Consider the following 21973-nt stretch of genomic DNA (forward strand, 5'->3'; position numbering starts at 1 on the left):
TTCTCTGCCACTGTCCTAACCTTTCCTGCCTTGCAACAATGAACAGTCTGTCTGTCCTTGCTGCCTGGAAAATTCCCACTAAGCCAGAGTGATGATGGAAAGTAGTAACTCAGACTCCATTCTGCCTGTACACTGTAACCCAGGAACGCAGAGGCAGCATCTGACTGAAGAGCAGAGGTTTATGGAGGCATTGCCTCAAGGACATGAAGATTTTATCCTTGGAACTTCCATTTGTCTTAGTAAATGGACTGCAGATGCACTAAAATTGTATTGAAAGTTAGTACCCAGCAAAAATACTGGAGGGGAGTTGATGTGAGTTCCCAGTTCTTGGGCCTCAATGAAGCCATTCCCCTCGCAACCCCACCACCCTCTGTGCTCTCACAAAATGGCACCCAATCAGAAGTAGGAAGGCAGGGTAGCAGACTCAGTGGTGAGTCAAAAAACCCAAAAAACCAAAAAACAATAAAACGGGGTGGGGGTGGGGGGCTGGGAGCATGGAGTGTACTGTCAAAGAATTTCAGCATGAAAATGAACTTTAAAGATTAGATTTATTTGGAGAAAACAAAAAACCCCACAACCCAAAGGATGGGATTCACATCTCAAGACATCTCCCAGGTAGTAAGTCTACAGATTACAAATCATTTTCATAGAAGATATTTTTGTACAAATTTTACATGTATTGAGGAGTGGGACATAAATCCCTGTTTCTGTTTTAACAGGGGACAAGGTAGGGGAGTGGGGGAAAAAAAAAAAAGCCTTTTTGGATACAACTATTTGGAAGGAGACTTGAAGAAGGCAAATCCTATCTCGTCATCATCTACAGCAAGTGGTTTCTAAAGAAAAACCCCTTTCAACCTTGGGTATCTCCCTAAAAGCCACTTCCTAGCTACTAGCCATCCAAGCCAATTATTAAAGTTATTTCACTTGGTATGTCTTCTATATCCACTGGGTAAATGATTTGTTATGCCCACTGCTGCAGCACTCATAAACCAACACCCCTGTGTGGCTGGACAGGGCCTAATCTAGGACTGATGGGAGAAGGGCTTGCAAACAGGAGACCAAGGTGCAATTTCTCTGTAGGTACCCACACTGCCCATGAGGATACCACCTACCGCACTGACAGTACAAAGGTGCACATGAAAGCAGGCAAGTCAAGCTACTGTGTTGCAAGAGAAACCAGGACCTTGTTAAATAGTTCTCTCCATTATCATTTATTCTCAAGGGAAGCTAAAAAACCAAACCAAACCAAACCACACATTGGTCTAGGCCACATTATAAATCTGAACATTGGTGTGGGATTTCAGTGGAGAAGGAAACATGTTTTTTTTAAAAAAAAAAGAGAAGGGGGAAAAAAACCCAACCCCAACAACAACCCACAAAATAAAAAGCCCCAAACAAAAACCCTAATCAAGGTCACAAGAAAGGCTCCCAGCTTTAACTGTCCTTGTTTATCTGCCCTCACTCACCAAGTAAGACCATCAATCCCAGAGTGTTCTGAGGTGTAAAAGGGGTCAAAGAAGCAGGAGCAGGAATGGATAGGAGTCAAAAGACAAAGAAGCCAAGATTTACTTGAGAAAAGCAGTGATTCCTCATTTGACAGCTCCCAGGGGCTGATACAGAATGCCTAGGAGACTGGGTATGTGGCTTAAACAGAAGCTATTTTTTGGGAGGTAAGAGGAAAGAGGAGATGAGGAACATAAGATGAGTCTAAATTTGTAAAGCTTCAAGATTTCAGCAAAATGTGGATTGAGCTGAAGTTTCAAAAAGGATAATGTTTAAGAAAGGGCAAAACCAGGACATGTAAGAGACCTGGGAATTCCCATACCCCCAAGTGCTTCCTGCTGCAGGAAGTAACCACTCATGTATTCATTGGAGGTCATACCATTTTCCCCTATTACTGGTGCAAAATAATTCATCACCTCCTCAAAGCTTCTTTTAAAACCACGATTTCCCCACTTATTTTGGTCACCAAGCAGTCCTATTCTTCAGTGGCCTGTAGACTCACTCCCAGCTACCCCCCTGGGGGGTAAAAATGAAGGAATTCCCCCTAGGCTGGCCCCACTAACTCAGAATTAAATAAGAGGAGGGGCTGGCAGCCTCCTGGAGACTAAAATTTCAGAGACTAAACCTACCTTTCCAAGAATGGAGAATTTATTTAGATGTTTGAGAATTAATATATGCCACATTAGGATAAGAATTAAAGAATCTCACACTCTTCTTCATACCTGCCCTATTGCCCAACCAGATTCCAGACATTGTATCACTGTCATTGCCGTTTTCCTAAATGGAGTCCTCTAGGCACTAATCGCACAGGCAACTGCATGTGTATAAAACTGCACAACTTTTCCGTTAAAATATGTCTTTCTCTCTGGTTATATTGGCGATTCTCCAGTTAGTTCAATACTTTAAAGGCTGCAGCAGCATGCAAAAGAATTTCATTTCATTTCATTGTTTTAAAAAAAAAGTTAAGAAAGGTCTCCAGGAGATGGTGAGTTTTATTTTGTCTTGTCTGGATAGAGGTTTGATTTGCTCTCGATGTTCCAGGGTAGAGAGAGACTCGGAGAAAGCACAGGATGTCGAGGTCTATTCGGTGTAATCTTCTTCCTCGTTTTCATCTTCACCATCAACTGAGAGAGCAGCATACTTGCTTGCAGAACTGAACTTCTGTAACAGACAAGAGTGATAAAATGACCAAGGCCTTGAATTCTCATAGCAAAATCCAGGAAACAGGATACTGTTACTTTAGTCCAGACCACAACCACTTGCTTGCTCATTAGCATTTTCCACTGGAGCATTTTCCATAGCCAGGGAGAGCTGTCAGAGGCGCATGTGTTCTTTTGCAAGTCATACAAACACGCTTTATCTTGACAAGGGGATGAGAGTAGTGAAAGAAAGGTATGAACAGAGAAAAACACTAATCTAACTGTTCACTATTTTGAACGAGCAGCAGTGCCTTATTTCCAGTCACTCTGTAGCCCTAAATGTAAGGGAGGTTTTCAAAAGGGAAAGCTAAGGGATGTTGAGGGCAAGCCTTTGACACTTACAGAGGCTGGATTTTCTTCAGGTTTCTTTGGCTCAGGTGCAGATCGGGAGTCTTGATCCTTTTTGCCATCTTTCCTGCAGAGATGTGAGTATAAGACCGCATCTTTATGGGAGACCACTCTCCCATCACCCATGAACAATTTTGAGGCATTCAACAGGCACCTCCAAGCCCTGGCTGGTGTGGCTCAGTGGATTGAGTACCAGTTTGTGAACCAAAGGGTCACAGGTTGGATTCCCAGTCAGGACATATGCCTGGGTTGTGGGTTGGGTCCCTAGTGGGGGTTGTGTAACGGGCAGCCACACACTGGTGTTTCTCTCCTTCTCTTCCCCCTTCCCTTCCCCTCTCTAAAAATAAATAAATAAAATCTTAAAACAAAACAAAACAAAACAGGTATCTCCAGTTAACAGTCCTTGCTATCTGGACATTTTGTTTATCTAGATTCTCAGAATTTAACTGTCTGTATTGGCTGACTTTGGCTTGTTCACAGTAGGAGAAATGGTAATGCTTAGAGAACACGCATACCTGTCTGACTCCTTCCAGTGGTCTTTGTTCCCTCCGTCTCCTGGACCCCGGCCGGAGTTCCCACTTTGGCCTTTCGGGACACTCACCCCATCCACTTTATTTTCATCTGCTTGAGTAGAGATGCAAAAATAAACTGAAGGCAAGTAAAACAATTAGTCTCCCTCTCCTAGGTTTCCTAAGGGCTGGAGAAAAATGTGCTCATATGTACTGATGGAAATTCAACCTCACCCCAACCCAGACTTCCCTTCTAAGCCCTTCTTCCCACATACTCTCTCTATATATATCACACCTACCCACCCAACAAGATCCACTAAAAAGTTCCACTTCTGGGTTATGCCATCATGAAAAGCAAACTGGCAATAAAAGCTATGATGCTGTGTAATGGCCCTGGCCTTGCAGATGGTGACATTTCTAATCTGTACTGAGCATGTTAATTTCCTTCCAAGTCTCTCCCCCGAAATGTTCTACCAGGAAAGGGCAGGGCTCCATGCTTTCTCCAAAGAGACCACTCCTGCCCTCTACTGGCAAGAAAAGGCAGACAACCTATGAACCTTTACCACAAAACTGGGTACAAAATACACCAAAGTTCAGTGCTTCATGGCTCCTTTACAGGCCTTTTAATTTAGGCCTGTAAGTGGAAAAACCCATTCCCTTTTGGTCTTACCTTTCCTTGCTGGTCCTTCCTCAGATGGCTGAGCTGGAAGTACTTTGCCCCCAACACTAGAAGGAAAACATGTAATCACATCATCAGCTGTCTTAAGGATGGAAAAGATAAGAAACTATAATCATTCTCCTAAGTGCAGTAAGCTTTACAGAGAGCCAAAAATACATACTTAACACTGTGCAACTTTAGACTATGGGAAAGACAACAACAAAGGCAATTACTTAAACAAACACTAAGTGCCACGTCCTTTAGAATCATCACAATCACGCAAGGTTCATGTTATTCTCTATTTTACAAATGAGGACTCTACGACTCAGGGAGGTAAAATCACCACAAAGGATATACTGCCAACACTCAGTGACTGCTGTGTGTTCTCATTTACAGTATTTGCAGATTTTGAGTAACCAAAGTGATGTCAACCAGCTATCAAAACTCTAGAAAATGAACAATTGGGGCTTATGAGGCAGCTCCAGTATATCACCGAATCTGAACTACAAGAGCAAAGACAATGTAAGATGCTATCCCAGGCCAACTCCCTACAGGACACTTCCCACCATGACATCACAATATTTTTAAAAAATTTATTTAAGATTTTTTTTTTTAATTTTTAGAGAAAGGGGAAGGGAGGGCTAAGAGAGAAGGGAAGGGAGAGAAACATCAATGTGTGGTTGCCTCTCACGTGGCCCCTACTAGGGACCTGGCCTGCAACCCAGGCATGTGCCCTGACTGGGAATTGAACTGGTGACCCTTTGGTTCACAGCCTGCACTCAAACTACCAGGGCCTAAATTGTTTATTTATTGATGAGAGAGAAGGAGAGGGGGTGGGGGTGGGGAATGAGGGAGGGAGGGAGGGAGGGAGGGAGGGAGGGAGAGAGGGAGAGAAAGAAAAACATCGATTTGTTGGTCTATTTGGTTATGCATTCATTGGTTCATTCTTAAATGTGTGCTAAGTGGGGACTGAACCCTCAACCCTGATGTATCGATCAGGACAAAGCTCTAACCAGATGAGCTACCTGGCCATACTGTGACATCACAATATTTAGGATTCTAGAGCTAACCAATTGCTATGTTTCCCAGCTGACTCACCTTGTAGGGGATTGCTGCTCTGTGTCTGAGCTCTGAGATCGAGCAGGAGGGTTAGAACTTCGCTTCACCCACGCATTCTCCTTTGGTGGAGGGGCTGGCATTACCTTTAGAGGCTGTTCGGGTTTGGAAGGCTTGGAAGTTGGAGAGTGACAGTCTTCCTCCTTACTGAGTGTTTCATTTTCTAGAGACTTCTCACTCTCTCTTCTTCGCACATCTGTGAAATCAGAGTCAGAAGGTCAAATTACGGGGGGGGGCTTATTTGTATTAGGATTACAACAGTGGGAAATAGTCCACATCCACATTTACTGCTTTCTATCATTTTTCTTAAATACAGACTCTAATTTGGCTCCCAAAATTATGACATTATCCCTAAGCCAGTGGTTCCCAAATGTCATTTTGAGAAAAAATGTTTTACTGATGCAAGAGAAATAGAAAAAGTGACTCTCTAAGGGTAACCACCTGATCTTTCCTAGGAATAAGCGAGTATTCTTTATTTTAGGATTATAGCTCGTCTAACCTCAATGTTAAAATGGTCATGCTTGGAGAATCACACACATGCACAAGCTCAAACTCCAGAACCACTGACCAACTTAGAGCCTCAACACACACATGAACTATATAACAAAACATGATACAAACAAATTTTTACATTTATGAAAACCAGAACATACTCATGTATTTTTTTTAAAGCACCAAATGTCTCCTTAAAACCAGGAACTTATTCTGTCAGATTTTTATATTTTATTCAGAAGCAGGGATACAAATCAACCCAACCAATATACCCCCCCAACTGGGTTACAAAGAGGCATCACATCCTGTTACTAAGAGTCTACTCCAGTATGAACAATTTCCAGAAAACGTCTACACCACATGGATGACTATTTCCAAACCACCCAAGCCTTGAGCCATGTCTGAAAAGCTCAAGTACAAATCAATCTGGAGGTGGGAGCAGAAGCCTTAAAAACAGGCTCACAATACAGGGAGGGAGGTGTCACAACTGCACCGTTCAATTTCCAAAACACCGAGTGTGCTTGCGCCCAGTCAGTCAGATTCAGTCAGGAAGAGAGCCAAGAGCACATCATCATCACTCGAGACACCACTCTGGTCACGTATGACATAATAAAAGGCTGGCCCTGGGAGCAGCTTAGAGAGCAACAGGACCATAACTGCTCTGAATAAACAAAACTCTGAGATGTCAACACATAAAACGAAGGGACAAACATAACAATCAAGTATACTCTCCAGTGAAAAATTAACACATCATCCAAGTTTCCCTCTGGTGCCCATTTCTCAGATTTTTCAGAGTAGGAGACGTAAAGCTCAGATCAACCCAGGACAACCCAAATAGAGCCCACGACTGAATTTAACACCCCAAAGTCTGCATAATTTGGTCATGGGTAGGTTACAGAAGAGGGCAATAATATGATACCCACCCTGGTCTGACTTACTTCTGCCAGAAGTGGCTGAGGTCCCAGTCTGTGACGACTCACTTCCTGTCCTTGACCGTTCCCGTTCCTGAGTTTCTTCGCTTCGCCAGCTTGGGTGTCTATGTAAGAGATATTAAAAATGCTTCAGTCCAGCTCAGGTGAAGGCCATCTGGGACCCATGCTGACCCCTTAAGAGCCATCACTTATTAATATTTTATCACACCTGCTCTGTATATAGGCAGGTATATGCATCTGTCTCTCGAACCAAATGAAAACTGTACACATTAAGACACTCTGGCTCTCATCACTTCAGCAAGCATCAGCTGGAGTTAAGAGCATCCTCCTAGTAATCTACAACCTTACTGGTAGCACAATTCCGCAAGCCATTCAAAGCTAGAACTAGTTTTTCAGAATGTTAGCGAATGTCAATAAATATTTTGTAATGACTCTTGGCATCCTGAAGAAACACTTGACAGTATAACCAACATACACACAAGCAAAAATAAATGAAAAATAGTTCACAATCCACACTTACGTAAGTGAAAACATTTTCTACTTTACCCCTTGTGTAAATTGCAAAGAGCTAAATCCACTTACCTCACCATGGTGGAGTTTTATTTTATATACCAAAGCAGGGTTTGCAAAGTATTCTTAAAGGCCGTGATAAAACTGTACTAGTAAAAACAGGCCCAGGCTACAATTTGCTGACCCCTGTATTCAAGTACCACCGATTTATATTAGTTGTAGGTCAAACCAAATAGACCTTTTGAAAATTGTGTGATAGGCAACGACTCTTAACTGGGTTAAACTGTCCATGTGCTATGGAGCACCTAGCGACTGGAGCCTCTGCACACCAAATGCTGATAAACGACAACCAGTATCATTCACACAAATGTCCCGCGTGTCCCTGGGAATGTAATGCCCCAATTAAGACCCGGTGGATTCAAAGACGGGAAATTCATTGATGACAACCTCACCTCTCCCGAGGCCGCCGTTCTAATTTTGGCTCATCCAGCTGCCGCTGCAATTTCTCTTGTTCCTTCTGTAGCCGCTCCTCTACTTCTCGTTCTCTAGCAGCCGTGTCAACAGGCTTAGCCCCTCCAAAGATAGAGGCCGCTCGACTGGACTGGGAGGTGCTAGCAGAGGAATCATCTTCCTTAGGAGTGCTCCGAGGCTTTAGATTCAGTTTGGGTCTTTGGGGGGGACCTAAGTTAAATAAAACTCTAAGTAATAGGTTTTTCAAAATCAGAAACTGATGGCTGAAGGCCAGATTCCCAGATAGTCCTTAGACGGGATTCAGATTAGGGGCCCAGCCAGTACAGCAGAGAAGGTAAGGGCGATTAGAAAATGCATGGTTTAAATAACCACGTCTACTCAGTCCTTCCACCGCCACATCCACGATGCAGTACCAGACTATGAGAAAGACTAAAAACAGTAATGATTTACACAGTAAACCAATTATTTATCACGATCACTATTATCAGGAGGAAAATTTCAACTATGATAAATTACTGGATAAAAGTAATCTTGTCCAAAAATGTCTCTGGAAGATGGATGACTTCAGTACGTTAAGAGCTTGTGACATGTGACAGCGCAGACCCTAGTCCTACACTCTGTGTCTCTGTGTGTAACACAAATGTGACAGTGCTTCACAGGGCAAAGCACGCAACACTGAACATCTGAATATAAACTTTAGGGGGGCTTGATTTCTCCCTGGATTCAAGTCGTCAGCACATTTCAAGATAAACTTGAGTGTTTCAAGGAAACTGTGTTTCTCAAATTCAGTGTTTAATGTTTCAGACATACAAAAGATACAGAAAGTAAAGAAAGCCTACGTGTACCAGCCACCTGGCTGAAGTAATAAAACATGAAAACCACGGAAGCCTGAGTATCCTTCCTCTGACGACACACCTAGCTGTGCTGAACTTGGTGTTTATCGTTCCCATTCTTGTCTTTATCCTTACCAATGGTTAAAATCTGTATTAATGAAGCAACTCTTACTGCTCGTCTCCCTTTCTTCTTCCTTTGATAGCTTCCATTTATTTGCCTACTCAACAAACAGCTTGTGTACCTGTATTTCAGGAACCATACCAAGGCCAGGACTTCGATGGTTGGTTAAGTTTCTAGTTTCTGTTTGCAAGAGGCCCCATTTATTGGGAGGATCAAAGTTAAAGAATACAGCATGCTAAGTTCTACAAAACAGACTCATTCATATGAAAACCATAGACTGGGTCCTGGCTGGTGCAACTCAGTGGACTGAGCGCTGGCCTGTGAACCAAAGGGTCGCCAGTTTGGTTCCCAGTCAGGGCACATGCCTGGGTTGCAGGCCAGGTCCCCCAGTAGGAAGTGCATGAGAGGCAACTGATAGATGTATCTCCCACACACTGATGTTTCCCTCCCTCTCTTTCTCCTTCCCCTCCCCTCCCTCTAAAAACAAACAAACAAACAAAATCTTAAAAAATCATAAAACTGGGATGCAGTTTGGGGAAGCCTGTGAAGTTTTCAAAGTGCTAACACTTGAGAACCTTGAGAGCTCGGCATGTACACATCAGGCTGGATATGGAAAAGATGAAGACAACCCTGAAGAAGTAAACTGTAGGCAGAACAGTGAAAGTCCTTATATGTCAGAGGTACAGACAAAAAGATACCTTTCAGACCACAGTGAGACTAAGAAGGTTTTATTTTAAAATTTTATCCTTACTTGAGGACATATTTTTCATTGCTTTTAGAAAGAGGGGAAGGGAGAGAGGAAAAACATTGATGTGAGACAGAAACATCAATCAGTTGCTTCCCATATGTACCCAGACCAGGGATCTTATATGCCTGAACTGGGAATCAAACCCACAACCTAGGTATGTGCCCCGATGGGGAATGGAACCTGCAACCTTCCGGTTATGGGATGATGCTCCAACCAACTGAGCAACAGCGGCCAGGGCTAGGACTAGGAAAAGTTTTTAAAAAGGGAGAATCACAATTAGATCTTGTTTACAAAGACAATTTGGGACACTGTGAAGAATGAAGCAAGGCAAGAAAATTTATTAGTAATGTGGGTACAACAATGAAACCTGAACAAAGGCAGCAGCAATGACTTGGGAGACAAGGGGGCAGGTCAGAGAGGGAGTAGGGGGTAAGATCACTGGGGTGGGGTGGGGGGGAGAGGCATACAGCTACTGGAGGGAACAAATGGCATGAGAACAGGTTAGGAGTCGAAGACAAACTGAGGCCCATATCCAAACTTTCACTCTTCTCACCAGTAATGCAGAAGTGATAATTTTACCTACCTATACCAGACAGAATTCTTAGAATTATATAATATTTGTATGAGAACTCAGCTCACTGTTGGTACAGAGTAAATGCTCAACAAATGCCAGCTATTGTTTCTACGTTTCTTGCATGGAAGTAGATGCCTTTAACAGCAATGCTTTTAAGAATCAATTAAAAGTTTTGTAGAAAAGACTAAAAATGTTATTTTCATTTTGTGTTTTTGTTTGAGGGAGGAGGAAAAACTTTACTCAAGTGGAATTTCAATATGGCTCTCATGACTTTTGTCACCTCACTGTGTTTTTTAGCTGTCCATGCCTACCTTTCTTACTTGAGGGTTTGCAGGCAATGAGGAGTATATGGCACTTGCCAGCAAGTCAGGGCTGACAAAGGGGTGTTAAAAGGCTAGGACTGCTTCTAAAAATAGAGAGAAAAATTCTCGGCCAGATACCTTACTTTTTCAATGATATCACTAAAGAGAACCCAAATGGTGGTCACTTAGTAATACTTTTTGAGAGGTCAGATTTATAATACAAAGTTTTATATAAATGTAACATTACTGTTTTTTGTCCTTTTGGCTAAGATCAAGTGTAGTATCTGTTCTTATCAGTTTAATAAATGTTGTAACATTAGGAACATAATTTTAGAACAGGTACATTAATGCCTCAGCATTAATTAATAAACAAATAAATAAACAAACAAATAAATAAATGTCAATTACTATAGTAACTAATAATGGCTTTAAATCAGCAACACTTGATTTTTAACACCATATTGCCAATTACTGGCTATGAGACTACATCACTGCCTTCATTAGAAAGACTGGGCCCTGGCTGGTGTGGCTCAGTAGATTGAGCTCTGGGATGCGGGGCAAAGGTCGCTTGCCAGGTCCCCCAGCAGGGCGCATGTGAGGGGCAACAACACATGGATGTTTCTCTCCCTTTCTCCCTCCTTTCTCCTCTGTCTAAAAATAAAATAAACAAATAAAATAAAACCAGTAAAAATATCCTGGGGGGAGGGAGGGAGGGAAGGAAGGAAGGAAGGAAGATTGGACCACCACCATCACCTAATTTAACTGTAGTTTATTAAATGAGATCACACCATAAAATGTCTGACAATGTTTTTTATCCTTTACTACTTTTGTTTCCTTAATACATTTTAACTGAAAAGTGTGTGTGCTATGGGAAGTTACAACCAGACTTTGCTTTACTCCCATCACATCATCTGTATCTAGTGCTCTTTCCATTATGCTCTGCTACCTCCTGTACAATGTGTAAGTTCTGTCTGTGCCCACTTAAGGGGTCTGAACATACCTGAAAAACCCAGTTGGTTTGTTTAGTTGTCTGCCCCATCAAACAAGCAAAAGAAAATAATTACCTCTGTCATCACGCCTATAATCATCCCGAGAGTAGTCATCTCTGGAACTCCAGGACCGGTCATCACGTCTGTCATATCTGTCCTCATAGCGGTCCCCGCCTCCTCTGTAGTCATCATCCCTACGGTACCCACTACCAAATGCTCTTCTGCCACTGCCTATCCTGGAATCATAGCCTGTAAATAAATACACCCCAAATTGTGATCATCACACTGGAGGGAAGAAAAGGCAAGAAAGAAATTCTTAAAAGAAAGCAATTTAACTCAATGGTGTTTTAAAATGACCTCTATCATAGTCTCTGCTGCCTCTGTCATCGTAACGGTCCCGGCCACTGTACCGATCCATGTCCCGGCGTGGGCCATCACGGTAACTGTCCCGAAAGCCATCACGGTATCGGTCTGAATCGTAACGATCTCGATACTCTAGAGGGAAGAGAGACAGGTAATGTCATTTCTTTTTCCCTTTGACACTAAAGAAACATAATAGCCAGTTAGACCAGTTTGATTTCATGAGTTCATATTCACTGCTGTGTCCATTTTTGTAAAAAATAAGCCACATTGTATCCAAAGTGGAAGAATTTCTACTGCACTAAAGTATTCTTGGTATTTATTTGATTTAAAATTTTTTATCTAGTAATTCAATATACACTGCTGGGCTAACAATTTAGAAGGAAATTAGAAGAAAAATATATATCCCATAATAATTCCCAGGAGTAAAGGTTGAGATATTAAAACATGTAAGTACAAAACGTTAGAAGAAAATATAGTTGGAACCAGAGATCACTTAAAAACGTTTAGCATGGAAAACCAATACACATCACAAATCTGAGAGGCAAAGAAAATTAAGAAAAATATATGTAACATATGACAATGGGTTGTCTATTACTTAAGTAACAGAAACTAAAATTAATAAGACATCATATTCCACTACCAAAATAGCAAAGATTAAAATAAATGACCTATCCCACACTGGCAAGGCTTAGAGGAGAAAGTAAATTCCTACACTGTTGACGTGTTTAAAATAGTACAAACACTCTGAAAGTTGCCTAAGAACTATGTATTAAATTATGTATACCCTCTGGGCCAACAATTTCTAGGAATTTTTCCTGAGCAAGTAACTGGACACATGTACTAGGAGGTTCACTGCAATGTTTCTTTTAGATTAAATCAGGGGGAACCCATACAAAGTAATTATTAAAAACAATGAGAAATGTAATAACTGAATGTGTTCACTACATACGATTACATACCTACGTGAATACCAATGTCAGAAGCATCTAAATGCCAGAAATTTGCATAAAGTAGTAGCTCCAGTGGCAACTAGATAGTGTAAGTCATTTTTAAAAGGGGGTTATGGCTCTTTGGCTTCAGCTGACTTGTTAGATCTTACAATTTTCTGGGAGAAGCTGGGAACCCAGATGCGTGTACCCTGACCAGGAATTGAGTCCGTGACCTTCTGGTTTATGGGACGATGCTCCAACTGAACCACACTGGCCAGGGTGAAACTGAAAACATTTTGAGTTTAATAATTGATGCATGCAGGCCAAAGAGGGACCTAATGTTATGGCTGCTTCCTTTTAAACAATGATTTCATTTTGTGAAGAATATCATTTTGTCTATGTAAACAGACATTTCGTGGTAGTTTAAAATTTGTAAATTAAAGGATACACTAACATTAGTGAAACAGTTACACACAGAAGAGAATCACCCTGGCTGGCATAGCTAAGTGGATTGAGCGTGGGCTGTGAACCAAAGTGTCACAGGTTTGATTCCCAGCCAGGGTACATGCCTAGGTTGCAGGCCATAAGCCCCAGCAACCACACATTGATGTTTCTCTCTCTCTCTCTCTCTCTCTCCCCTTCCCTTCCTTCTCTAAGAATAAATAAATAAAATCTTAAAAAAAAAAAAGGTAAAAAAAAGAAGAGAATCAGAAATGGAATTCAAAAAAAACAAACATACAAGAAAATATGCCATGTGTTTTATTTTGAAATGTTTTTAATTTCTGGAGAGACAGTTAACTCTGTATGAGTTTTTGCTGAGATTTTACAGTATTATTTATTATAATACCCCCCCTACCCTGGCCCTTAAAGTATCTTATGGGCCAAATGCTTGGGATAGGAGTCTGTAATCTCTTGGTATAATCTGGGGCCTCTAATATACTGACAGAGCTGACTTTGGGGTCATAACTCAGTTTTACAAACACGGCAGGTTTGGATAATAGCACACTTAATTTTCTTGGTATCCATCCTGCTTGCTCCAAATTCAAGTTTGAGGTAAGAAAATAGCCATGGCCCTTGATTCAAAACAGGACCCTTGTCTGGCACGTCTGCCTTTTCTTTTCTTTCAAGAGCCGTTTCTTCCTGTTAATAATAGAACCTTATGCATAAATGCTAAATAAGTACCTGAGGTAGTTCTCTCCACAGCTTTGTTGGATCAAAAAGACTTGATGGTAAAGTCAGATAGAAAATTAACTTAAAAAGCAGAGTATTATAGATGTAGCTAAAGGGCTCCCTCCACTCTCCATCCACAATCATAAGGGTGCTTACATTACCATGCATTCATTTTTTCAACTTATGTATTAGTACTATATGATATTGTTTCAAAGTTTGTACATTTTTGCTCCCTCAACAGGTTTTTAATTTTATCCCCATCATAGCATGTATGTTATATTATAGAGTAGTCCATTATACAAACCACTACTTAGTCATTTCTTTACTAAACAGGTTCTTTACATTTTGAAAATACAAAGTATTACCCTGGTTGGTGTGGCTCAGTGGACTGAGTGTCAGCCTGTGAACCCAAGGGTTGCTGGTTCGATTCCCAGTCAGGGCACATGCTGGGTTGTGGGCCAGGTCCCCGGTAGGGGTGTGCACAAGAAGCAACCACACACTGATGTTTCCCTCTTTCTTCCTCCCTTCCCCTCTCCAAAAATAAATAAATAAAATATTAAAACAAACAAAAAACCCCCTCAAACACACAGTATCTCTTCATGTAGTTTAATAAGGTTGCATAAATTTCTGCACAAATGTTTTACAAAGCTCTTGTTGGATTTAGGTGGTATATGTAGAAGTTGCAATTTACCCCAGCTCCCATCCCAAGACATGCTTTATTCACCACTCTACATTATCTTTTATTTGCAGACTGTTTATCTTCCTTATTATAAACAATGTCTAGTGAGGACAGGATTTTTGTCTGTTTTGTTCAGTGGTATATCCTGAACTTAGGACAGTATCATGCACATGGCAGACATTTAGTATTTTTGAAGTGAATTAATTTTGTTATTAAAAGGTCTCATTAAAACTTTACATTTTGACTGTTTGCTGCGAGTAATGCAACCAATTTTTGTACAGCAGGTTCTCCAACAACATAGGAACTTAACTCTTGTTTCTATCAATTAGCCTATGGTAAAACTGGTTTAATTATATGGTTTAATTAAAGTTGCAGAACCTATCGACAACATTAAATGAAGACTTACTACACCCACTCTTAACCCATCAATCTTGCTGATCTGTTGTTAATGCAAGTACTTTACTTTGTAGAATCTGTTGGGTTTCTTTCTAAATAACTGTGTCCAAATCGAGAGGAAAAAACACAGAAAAAAACTTAATGAAAGTGGTGACTTTCATTGGTGACTTAATGAAAATGAACTTACTGTCTCCAAAGCTGTCATCGCCTCTTCTAGGTGGGTAGTCATCAAAGCTGTCTGTGGCAGGGCGCGCCCTCCAGTCTGTATCTGTTTTGTCAGAATCCCGATTTCTGTCTCGGCCAAAAGAACGATCATCCCTGTCTACAGACACACAAAACAAAAAACCCACAAATGAGCTCACAAAACCATTTGCTCAGAATTTTTTGCATGCATAAAAAACTCCCCTCAATTCATCGTATTCTTACTCATACCACAGCACAGTTATGAAGTTACCCCAGACTCTCCAACTCAACTGAGTGATGCATTTCCTCAAATTTACTCCTACTGGCTTAATGCTTATCTGCCTCAACTTCTATACAGGAGGAGCCCTGATATACACCTAAAGCGGGCCCCCTTTTGGGTCTAATTGCTATTGAGTACCTGATCTATTTATTATACATTTAACACTCACCTACGTCAATTAGGGTTTTTCAATCTCAACACTAGTAACATTCTGACTAGATAACTTTTTGTTGTTAGGGGCTGTCCTATGCATTATAGGATCAGTCCCTGGATTCTACTATACGTCAGTAGCACTCCCCACAGTTACGACAATCCAAAATGTCTCCAAACATTAACTAATGTTCCATAGGGACAAAGTCATCCTCAGTTAAGAAAAACTGCTCTATATTAAGGTAGAGCTACCATCTACCTCTATTAACATTTGCTGGGAAAGGGTCCCTCTGGCTTTGTTATCATCCTACGACAGTAACAAAACAGGAGAACCATCAGCTTTCTTACCTTTATCCTGGGCTTGATCAGCAACGTCCACTCGAATTCTCCTGTTACCTAGAGACTGAGAGCATAGGACCATATTAACCAACCTTTTGCCCCATTATGCACAAATCTCATGAGTGACCTTGAACGTCTGGGCATAGCAGAAGCACTGGGGGAAGGAAGATAAAGGAAAAACACTGTAATCTAGCCAACACTCCAATTTGTTGGCTAAAGAATCCTTTATAAAGACTTGAAAACGGAAATAATCCCTTAGAATTAACAAAGTTAAATTGGGCTTAAATGACGTCAGGTCAATTAACTTACTATTTTAATAAAGCTGAATTTCACAGAATAGAGTTAACTTTTTAACTATCAAAAGCAACTTAATAATATCAAGTGTGATAAATTAAAAAAAATTCCCAGACAACTAGCTAAATAAAACATATTTGGATCCAGAGTAACTAACTATTCATTCAAACATTTATAAAGCTCTTATTATGCACCACAAAGATGCTTAAAGCATGGTCTCTGTATAATGTCAAGTTCTTTCATTCAGTATTACCTTTGGGTAAATCAGTTCCTGCAGGATACCCTCTGATTCCCCTTTCTCCCATTATTAAGTATATATTTTTTGAACCCAATTAATTCTACTGCTGATTTTTCCTCATTTCATAGTAGAATCTACAGTTGAAGAAGGATAACAGTGAATTTTAGTTGAAAACACTCAGACTTGTATTAAATAGCATTATAATAAAATCTTTAAATACACAGCAACTCCTAAATCTGGACCGTAAGAACATTTTAACAGTTACTCCAGCAAACTTCAGATAATAACTGTATGCTATTCTTAAAAAAATTATTGATTTTAGATAGAGGAAGGGAGAGGGAATGAGAAACATTGATTTACTTGTTCATGCATTCATTGGTTGACTTTTGCATGTTCCCTGACCTGGGACTGAACCTGCAACCTTGCCATATCTGGACGATGCTCTAACCAACTGAACTACCCGATCAGGGCTATATGCTATATGCTTAGATATATGCTAAGATATGCTTAGATATGCTAAGCATATGCTATATGCTTAAATCTAGACTGAGAATTTAAAAATGAGTAATGTTAATAAAATCTAAAGATTACCAAAGAAGAAATACTTCGGAACAATTTCAGCTTCTCATAGATTTAGCTAAATGTGATTTTTAATTTCTAACTAATATTTACTTCAGGTTATCAAGTGGTACTCAATTATAAGACAAGAAATATATTTTAAAAAGATTTTGATTTTCATCATTTCAAGTGGCTGATCTGGACCACAGAATTATGGCAGAAATGGCATTGGAAATTGCCTTCTCAACAAATAGTGGCTTCTGGAATTAAAAGAGAGAAAATAAACATGCTTTTTTCCTTCCCAGATATAATTAGTTTGATTTCTAAAGTTACTAGAGGTAAAAAAGCAGTTCCTAGATTAGACACTCGCACCACTCAAAGGTAAATAAATGCTTTACCATCCTGCTTGGGCCAGCCTAAACATCGTCACACAGCACCAATCATGTAATAACTATTACAATTAGATTTAGTCTCTACTTCCCCTCACATATTAACAGCTGAATCTCTTCTTCCTACAGGACCTCTAAACGTGTCTGGACAGAAAAACACCTACAGGCAATGTTAAAAAGCAGAAGGACTGAATGTTTACTGTCATTCTTCTATAAAAGATTTCTAGGGGGATGTATTTATTGCAAATGACATCTGGGTGAGAAATGTTTCCAAACCCTTTTAAAGCCAAACATACCATTACTTCTCTGAAATGAGAAAATGCCTCTTAATACTAACCTCATTAACACGATTTTTCTATTTGGCTTGATCTGGTCAGATTATTTTGAAAAAGCAAACCCACGAGAGCTGAGGCAAAGCTGTGAGTGAACAATGTGAGATTCTATTAAAAGACTTAGTGTGGGTGGATTTCTTCCACAATTTTCCTCCTAAGTACCTCCCTGGATTATTGTGGTCTGTTGAGCTTGCTGAAGTGAGGTGTGATTTTTAAGTCTTATACTATTATTAAATAACCCAGGCTTTTCTTTGTAGATGTTCTGGTAACCTTTCAAACAGCTACTGACCTAACTTAAAATACGTAAGTTGGGTAAACACCAGATTTGTTAGCTCCCACCCCTCAAACTCCCCACCTTATTTTCTTTACCTCTTCATTGAGGCTCAGGGCATTGAACAAGGAATCCAGGTCCTCGAACTCAGCATAACCAAAACCTTTCAACCTTTCTGGATTGCTGGGTTCACGTGGTAAACGCACTGCACTGATCTGAAGGAGTAAACAAACAAAGAAATATTTCCCAATTCAATGTTCTTTCTTCTCCTTTCTTTGATCATTGTATATACAATAAATTTCTTTGAATACACAAGAACCTGGTTGTCTCCAGCCTGAAAATTGGTGCAAAGAGATAGAAGACAGACTTCACTGAATGTTCTATCAAACTCTTTTAATTTGAATATGAATTTACCCCTTAAAAACAGTTTGGTGGAATCAAACACTGGACTGTAAACCCTCACACCCCTACAACACCCTCTGCGGAATTCTGAGATGATAAACCACTGAATTTTTACTTTTTGAAGCACTGGAAAAAAGTCATACCAACCTGGTTTTAATTTGACATTAACTTGTGTTTTCTAATTATAAATGCAGAATTCTTCCCTGTGAAGTTTCATGAAACATTCCCTGGCACTAACTTTTATTAATTAATTATTTACAACAGGTTTATGTACAATTTTAGGATCATTTTCAAATACTTTCGACTATTTTCCTGCCACCTTCTTTCCATCATCCACATCTGTTTTCCTTACCCCTTTGACTTACTATATTCAAGTTTATCTTCTGAATCAATGACTTGACATTTTATTCTGGCTCCTTAGATAAGAGATTTTGTTATAGTCTCTTAAATTCTAGTTTAATTCAATTTATGAGACAGCAGAAAAAGGAACAAAATATGAAAGGGGGAAGTAGCTGAAGATCACTGTGTTCTAGAACATAAAGGTGAAAAACCTGAACAGAACAGACTTTTATAACATTCTACAGAAAGCAGCCATAAGAGGGAAATAAAAAACAAGCCAGCCTTCTAGTTGATCTACATAATTAAACAGGGAGGAAAATATGTAGGTGGCAGTCAAAAACAACCTTGTCAGAATAACCAACTACAGAAGTTAATGGCTCACTGCAGAGAACAGTACCTACGAGGGGAGTCAAAAAACAGTGGAGGGGGCAGATTCTTAGAAGAAACACACTTCTTCTTAACGTTTAATGTTTTCTCATTGGCAAACACTGGAGAAAACCCTAACAGAAAACTGTTATTCACTGTTTCATTTTTTTAAGTGCTAAGTGATTTTTTCAAATATTTATTTACTTTTAGAGAGGGGAATGGAGTAAGAGGAAGAAAAACATCAAAGTGTGGTCGCCTCTCAACCGCCCCCTACTGGGGACTGGGCCCACAACCCAGGCATGTGCCCTGACTGGGAATTGCCCTCACAACCCTTCAGTTCCTAGGAAAGCACTCAATTTACTGAGCCACACTAGGCAGGGTTATGTGCTAAGTATTTTTTAATCAAAGTTTGAAAAAAAGAACTGAGCTCCTCTATACTCTATAACTTTCTAGACCAGCATTTTGAAACATACCTTCGGAATATACTCAGCCACAAGAGATGAAATGCTGCCATTTGCGACAACATGGTTGGGCCTTGGGAGTATTATGCTAAGCGAAAGTAAGAAAAAGCTAAGAAGCATATGATTTCACTCATATGTGGCATATAAAACTGAAACTCATAGACACAGACAATAGTAGGGTGGTTACCAGAGGGAAGGTGGTGGTGGTGGGGCAGTAAAGGCGGCTAAATATATGGTGACAGAAGATGATCTGACTTTGTAGTATGTAAATCATGTATCACAGAAATGTACTCTTCAAACCTACAGAATCTTATTAACCAACATCACCCCAAGAAATTTAATAAAAACTATACATCTAGTCCTGGCTGGCATAGCTCAGTGGATTGAGCGCGGACTGGGAACCAAAGTGTCCCAGGTTTGATTCCCAGTCAGGGTACATGCCTGGGTTGCAGGCCATAACCCCCAGCGACCGGACATTGTTGTTTCTCCCCCCCCACCTCCTATAAATAAATAAATAAATAAATAAGAAATAAAATCTTAAAAAAAGTCAGTAACATTTTTTTTTAAATTTAGTTTTTAAAAGATCCTATTTATTTTTAGACAGAAGGGAAGGGAGGAAGGAAGAGAGGGAGAGAAACATCAATGCGTGGTTGCCTCTTGTGCCCCCCCTACTGGGGACCTGGCCCGCAACCCAGGCATGTGCCCTGACTGGGAATAGAACCGTCCTTCTTTTGGTTTGCAGACTGGAGCTCAATCCACTAAGTCTCACCAGCCAGGGCAGTAATTTTGACAAAAACCTGAATGTCATTAACAGAATGGCTAAGTTCAGAGGAATTTTCTTTCCACCTTTTAACATTCAACTGGGTAGAAAACTTTTAAGTTTCTTAAAACAAGAAGGGGTACAGGTTTGAGAGACTCGATCAATAAGGTACTGTTAATTTTGCTAACATCGTCCAATTGGTGCTGGACGGTAACTTTCTCAGCCAAAGAACCTAAAACACCATTTTATTATGTATCTGTTTCTTCCAAGCCTAGACAGACGCAAACTTAGAATCTTTCTCAGCATAGAAAATCAGAGACAGTCACTACCAATATGCTATCCTCCATAACTAATTAATTGCTTAAACCCTTCAGACTTACATTTAATCCTCTAAAGAATTCCTTAATGGAGTCTTCTGTCACATCATAGGGCAGGTTCCCTAGAAAAGCTGTGTAGGGTGGCGATTTGGGAAGACGGCTCCTGTCAATATTGGGTTCCCGAGCAGCCCGTGGAGCAGTGGGTAGGATGGAACGGTCAATTGGAGGTGCCCTATACACATCATCATCATTACTGTGCCAAGTGGTTGAAACTAGGACAGAAAAGTAGACACAAATTAGAGGAAACTTCCCCCAATGCTGTTGTAGAATAGGAGGACCCATACTAGGTGCCAAGTATTAAATAGGCTATGTCAGGAAAGAAACAGGCAATGTCAGAATCAGAACAGCATGCAAGAAGTCTTAGTCTCTTTGTCTCTCAGTGTTTGACGGCCTTTCAGGGCCCAGGCTTTTCTTAACAAAATCATGGTGACTCATTCTTTACGAAGAAAGAAAGGACAGAAAGGAAGAAAAGAAAGAAAAGAAAAGAGAGAGAGGGAAGGAAAATGAATATACCAACTACTATTTATGGAATATTACTATGTATGTAAGCTACTTCATGTTCATTATACCCCATCATATCTTTTTGACAACCCTGTGAGGCTGTTCCCCATTCTACAGAGGATACTCAGATTTTAGGAAGGTCCGGTAATTCGCCCAAGGTCACAGACATCAGGAGCAGTACACAGTAATCCTGGTATAGCTAGGATTCCAACTTGGGTCCCCCTCACTCCAAATGTATTTAACCACTACGAATAGCTCTCATTCTTACCTTTCAGCTGTAGGAAGTGTTTTCTTCAGCCCTTTATTTTTTCAAAAAAGAGATCAATTTCGTCCCTATTGTTCTACCCATGAATTTACACATCAGGTATCAACACTTGTGGAAAGTACAATCCATGTGAATGTCATTATGAAAATAGGTTATGGAAGAAAAAACATTCTTCAGTCCACAATGAAAGCTTTCAGGGAAAAATGATGGGCAATCCCATTTATGTCATATCCAATGATTATATACAGTTCCTGCATGTTCTTGGCTACTCCTCGAAAGTACAGAACTTGTCCAAACGATAACCCTGATGACTCTTCTGTATTTTTCCACCGAAATTACTTGTCCTATTCCCTCTCCTCAAATTGCTTTTATTTATTCAGGGACAGCTCCTGGAATGAATTATTCCTTGACTCTGAGTATAAACATCATAGATTACATTGTGACATCACTTTGTGAGGACATAATAAAATTTAGACACAAAAGGAAATAATCTAGTCCTTACTTTTCAAATGAAGAATGAAACTTAAAAAGGACAATACTTTTAGAGAAATCTATTAAGAGCCGGAACTAGCTCTCTTAAATCACTTTAGTCCTTATCACAAACTCTTAATTAAAGCCTAAACCTA

General features: G+C 40.1%; 1 protein-coding gene and 1 pseudogene across 4 annotated transcripts in view; one reads left to right on the forward strand and one right to left on the reverse strand.

Annotated features, from left to right (window-relative positions):
• Positions 1–529: 529 nt before the first annotated feature.
• Positions 530–21973, reverse strand: part of EIF4B (eukaryotic translation initiation factor 4B) — a 30593-nt gene continuing 9149 nt past the window's right edge. The window contains exons 3-15 of one of the 4 annotated variants that reach the window (XM_045829059.1): positions 20585–20793; positions 17975–18091; positions 15804–15858; positions 15030–15164; positions 11663–11800; positions 11381–11554; positions 7720–7948; positions 6764–6861; positions 5316–5529; positions 4230–4285; positions 3566–3671; positions 3045–3117; positions 530–2664 (exon numbers count right to left, since the gene is read on the reverse strand). In XM_045829059.1, coding sequence (XP_045685015.1) covers positions 2584–2664; positions 3045–3117; positions 3566–3671; positions 4230–4285; positions 5316–5529; positions 6764–6861; positions 7720–7948; positions 11381–11554; positions 11663–11800; positions 15030–15164; positions 15804–15858; positions 17975–18091; positions 20585–20793 — 1685 coding nt within the window. In that variant the 3' untranslated portion in view covers positions 530–2583. Of the gene's footprint in view, positions 2665–3044; positions 3118–3565; positions 3675–4229; positions 4286–5315; positions 5530–6748; positions 6862–7719; positions 7949–11380; positions 11555–11662; positions 11801–15029; positions 15165–15803; positions 15859–17974; positions 18092–20584; positions 20794–21973 lie in introns of all 4 variants that reach the window. The other 3 variants (XM_045829058.1, XM_045829057.1, XM_045829055.1) reach the window with 3 other exon arrangements.
• LOC123813167 lies at positions 10562–10664 on the forward strand (annotated as a pseudogene).

This window comes from Phyllostomus hastatus, unplaced genomic scaffold (assembly GCF_019186645.2).
Source record: "Phyllostomus hastatus isolate PE091 unplaced genomic scaffold, TTU_PhHast_1.1 phas_scaffold_93, whole genome shotgun sequence".
NCBI lineage: Eukaryota > Metazoa > Chordata > Mammalia > Chiroptera > Phyllostomidae > Phyllostomus > Phyllostomus hastatus.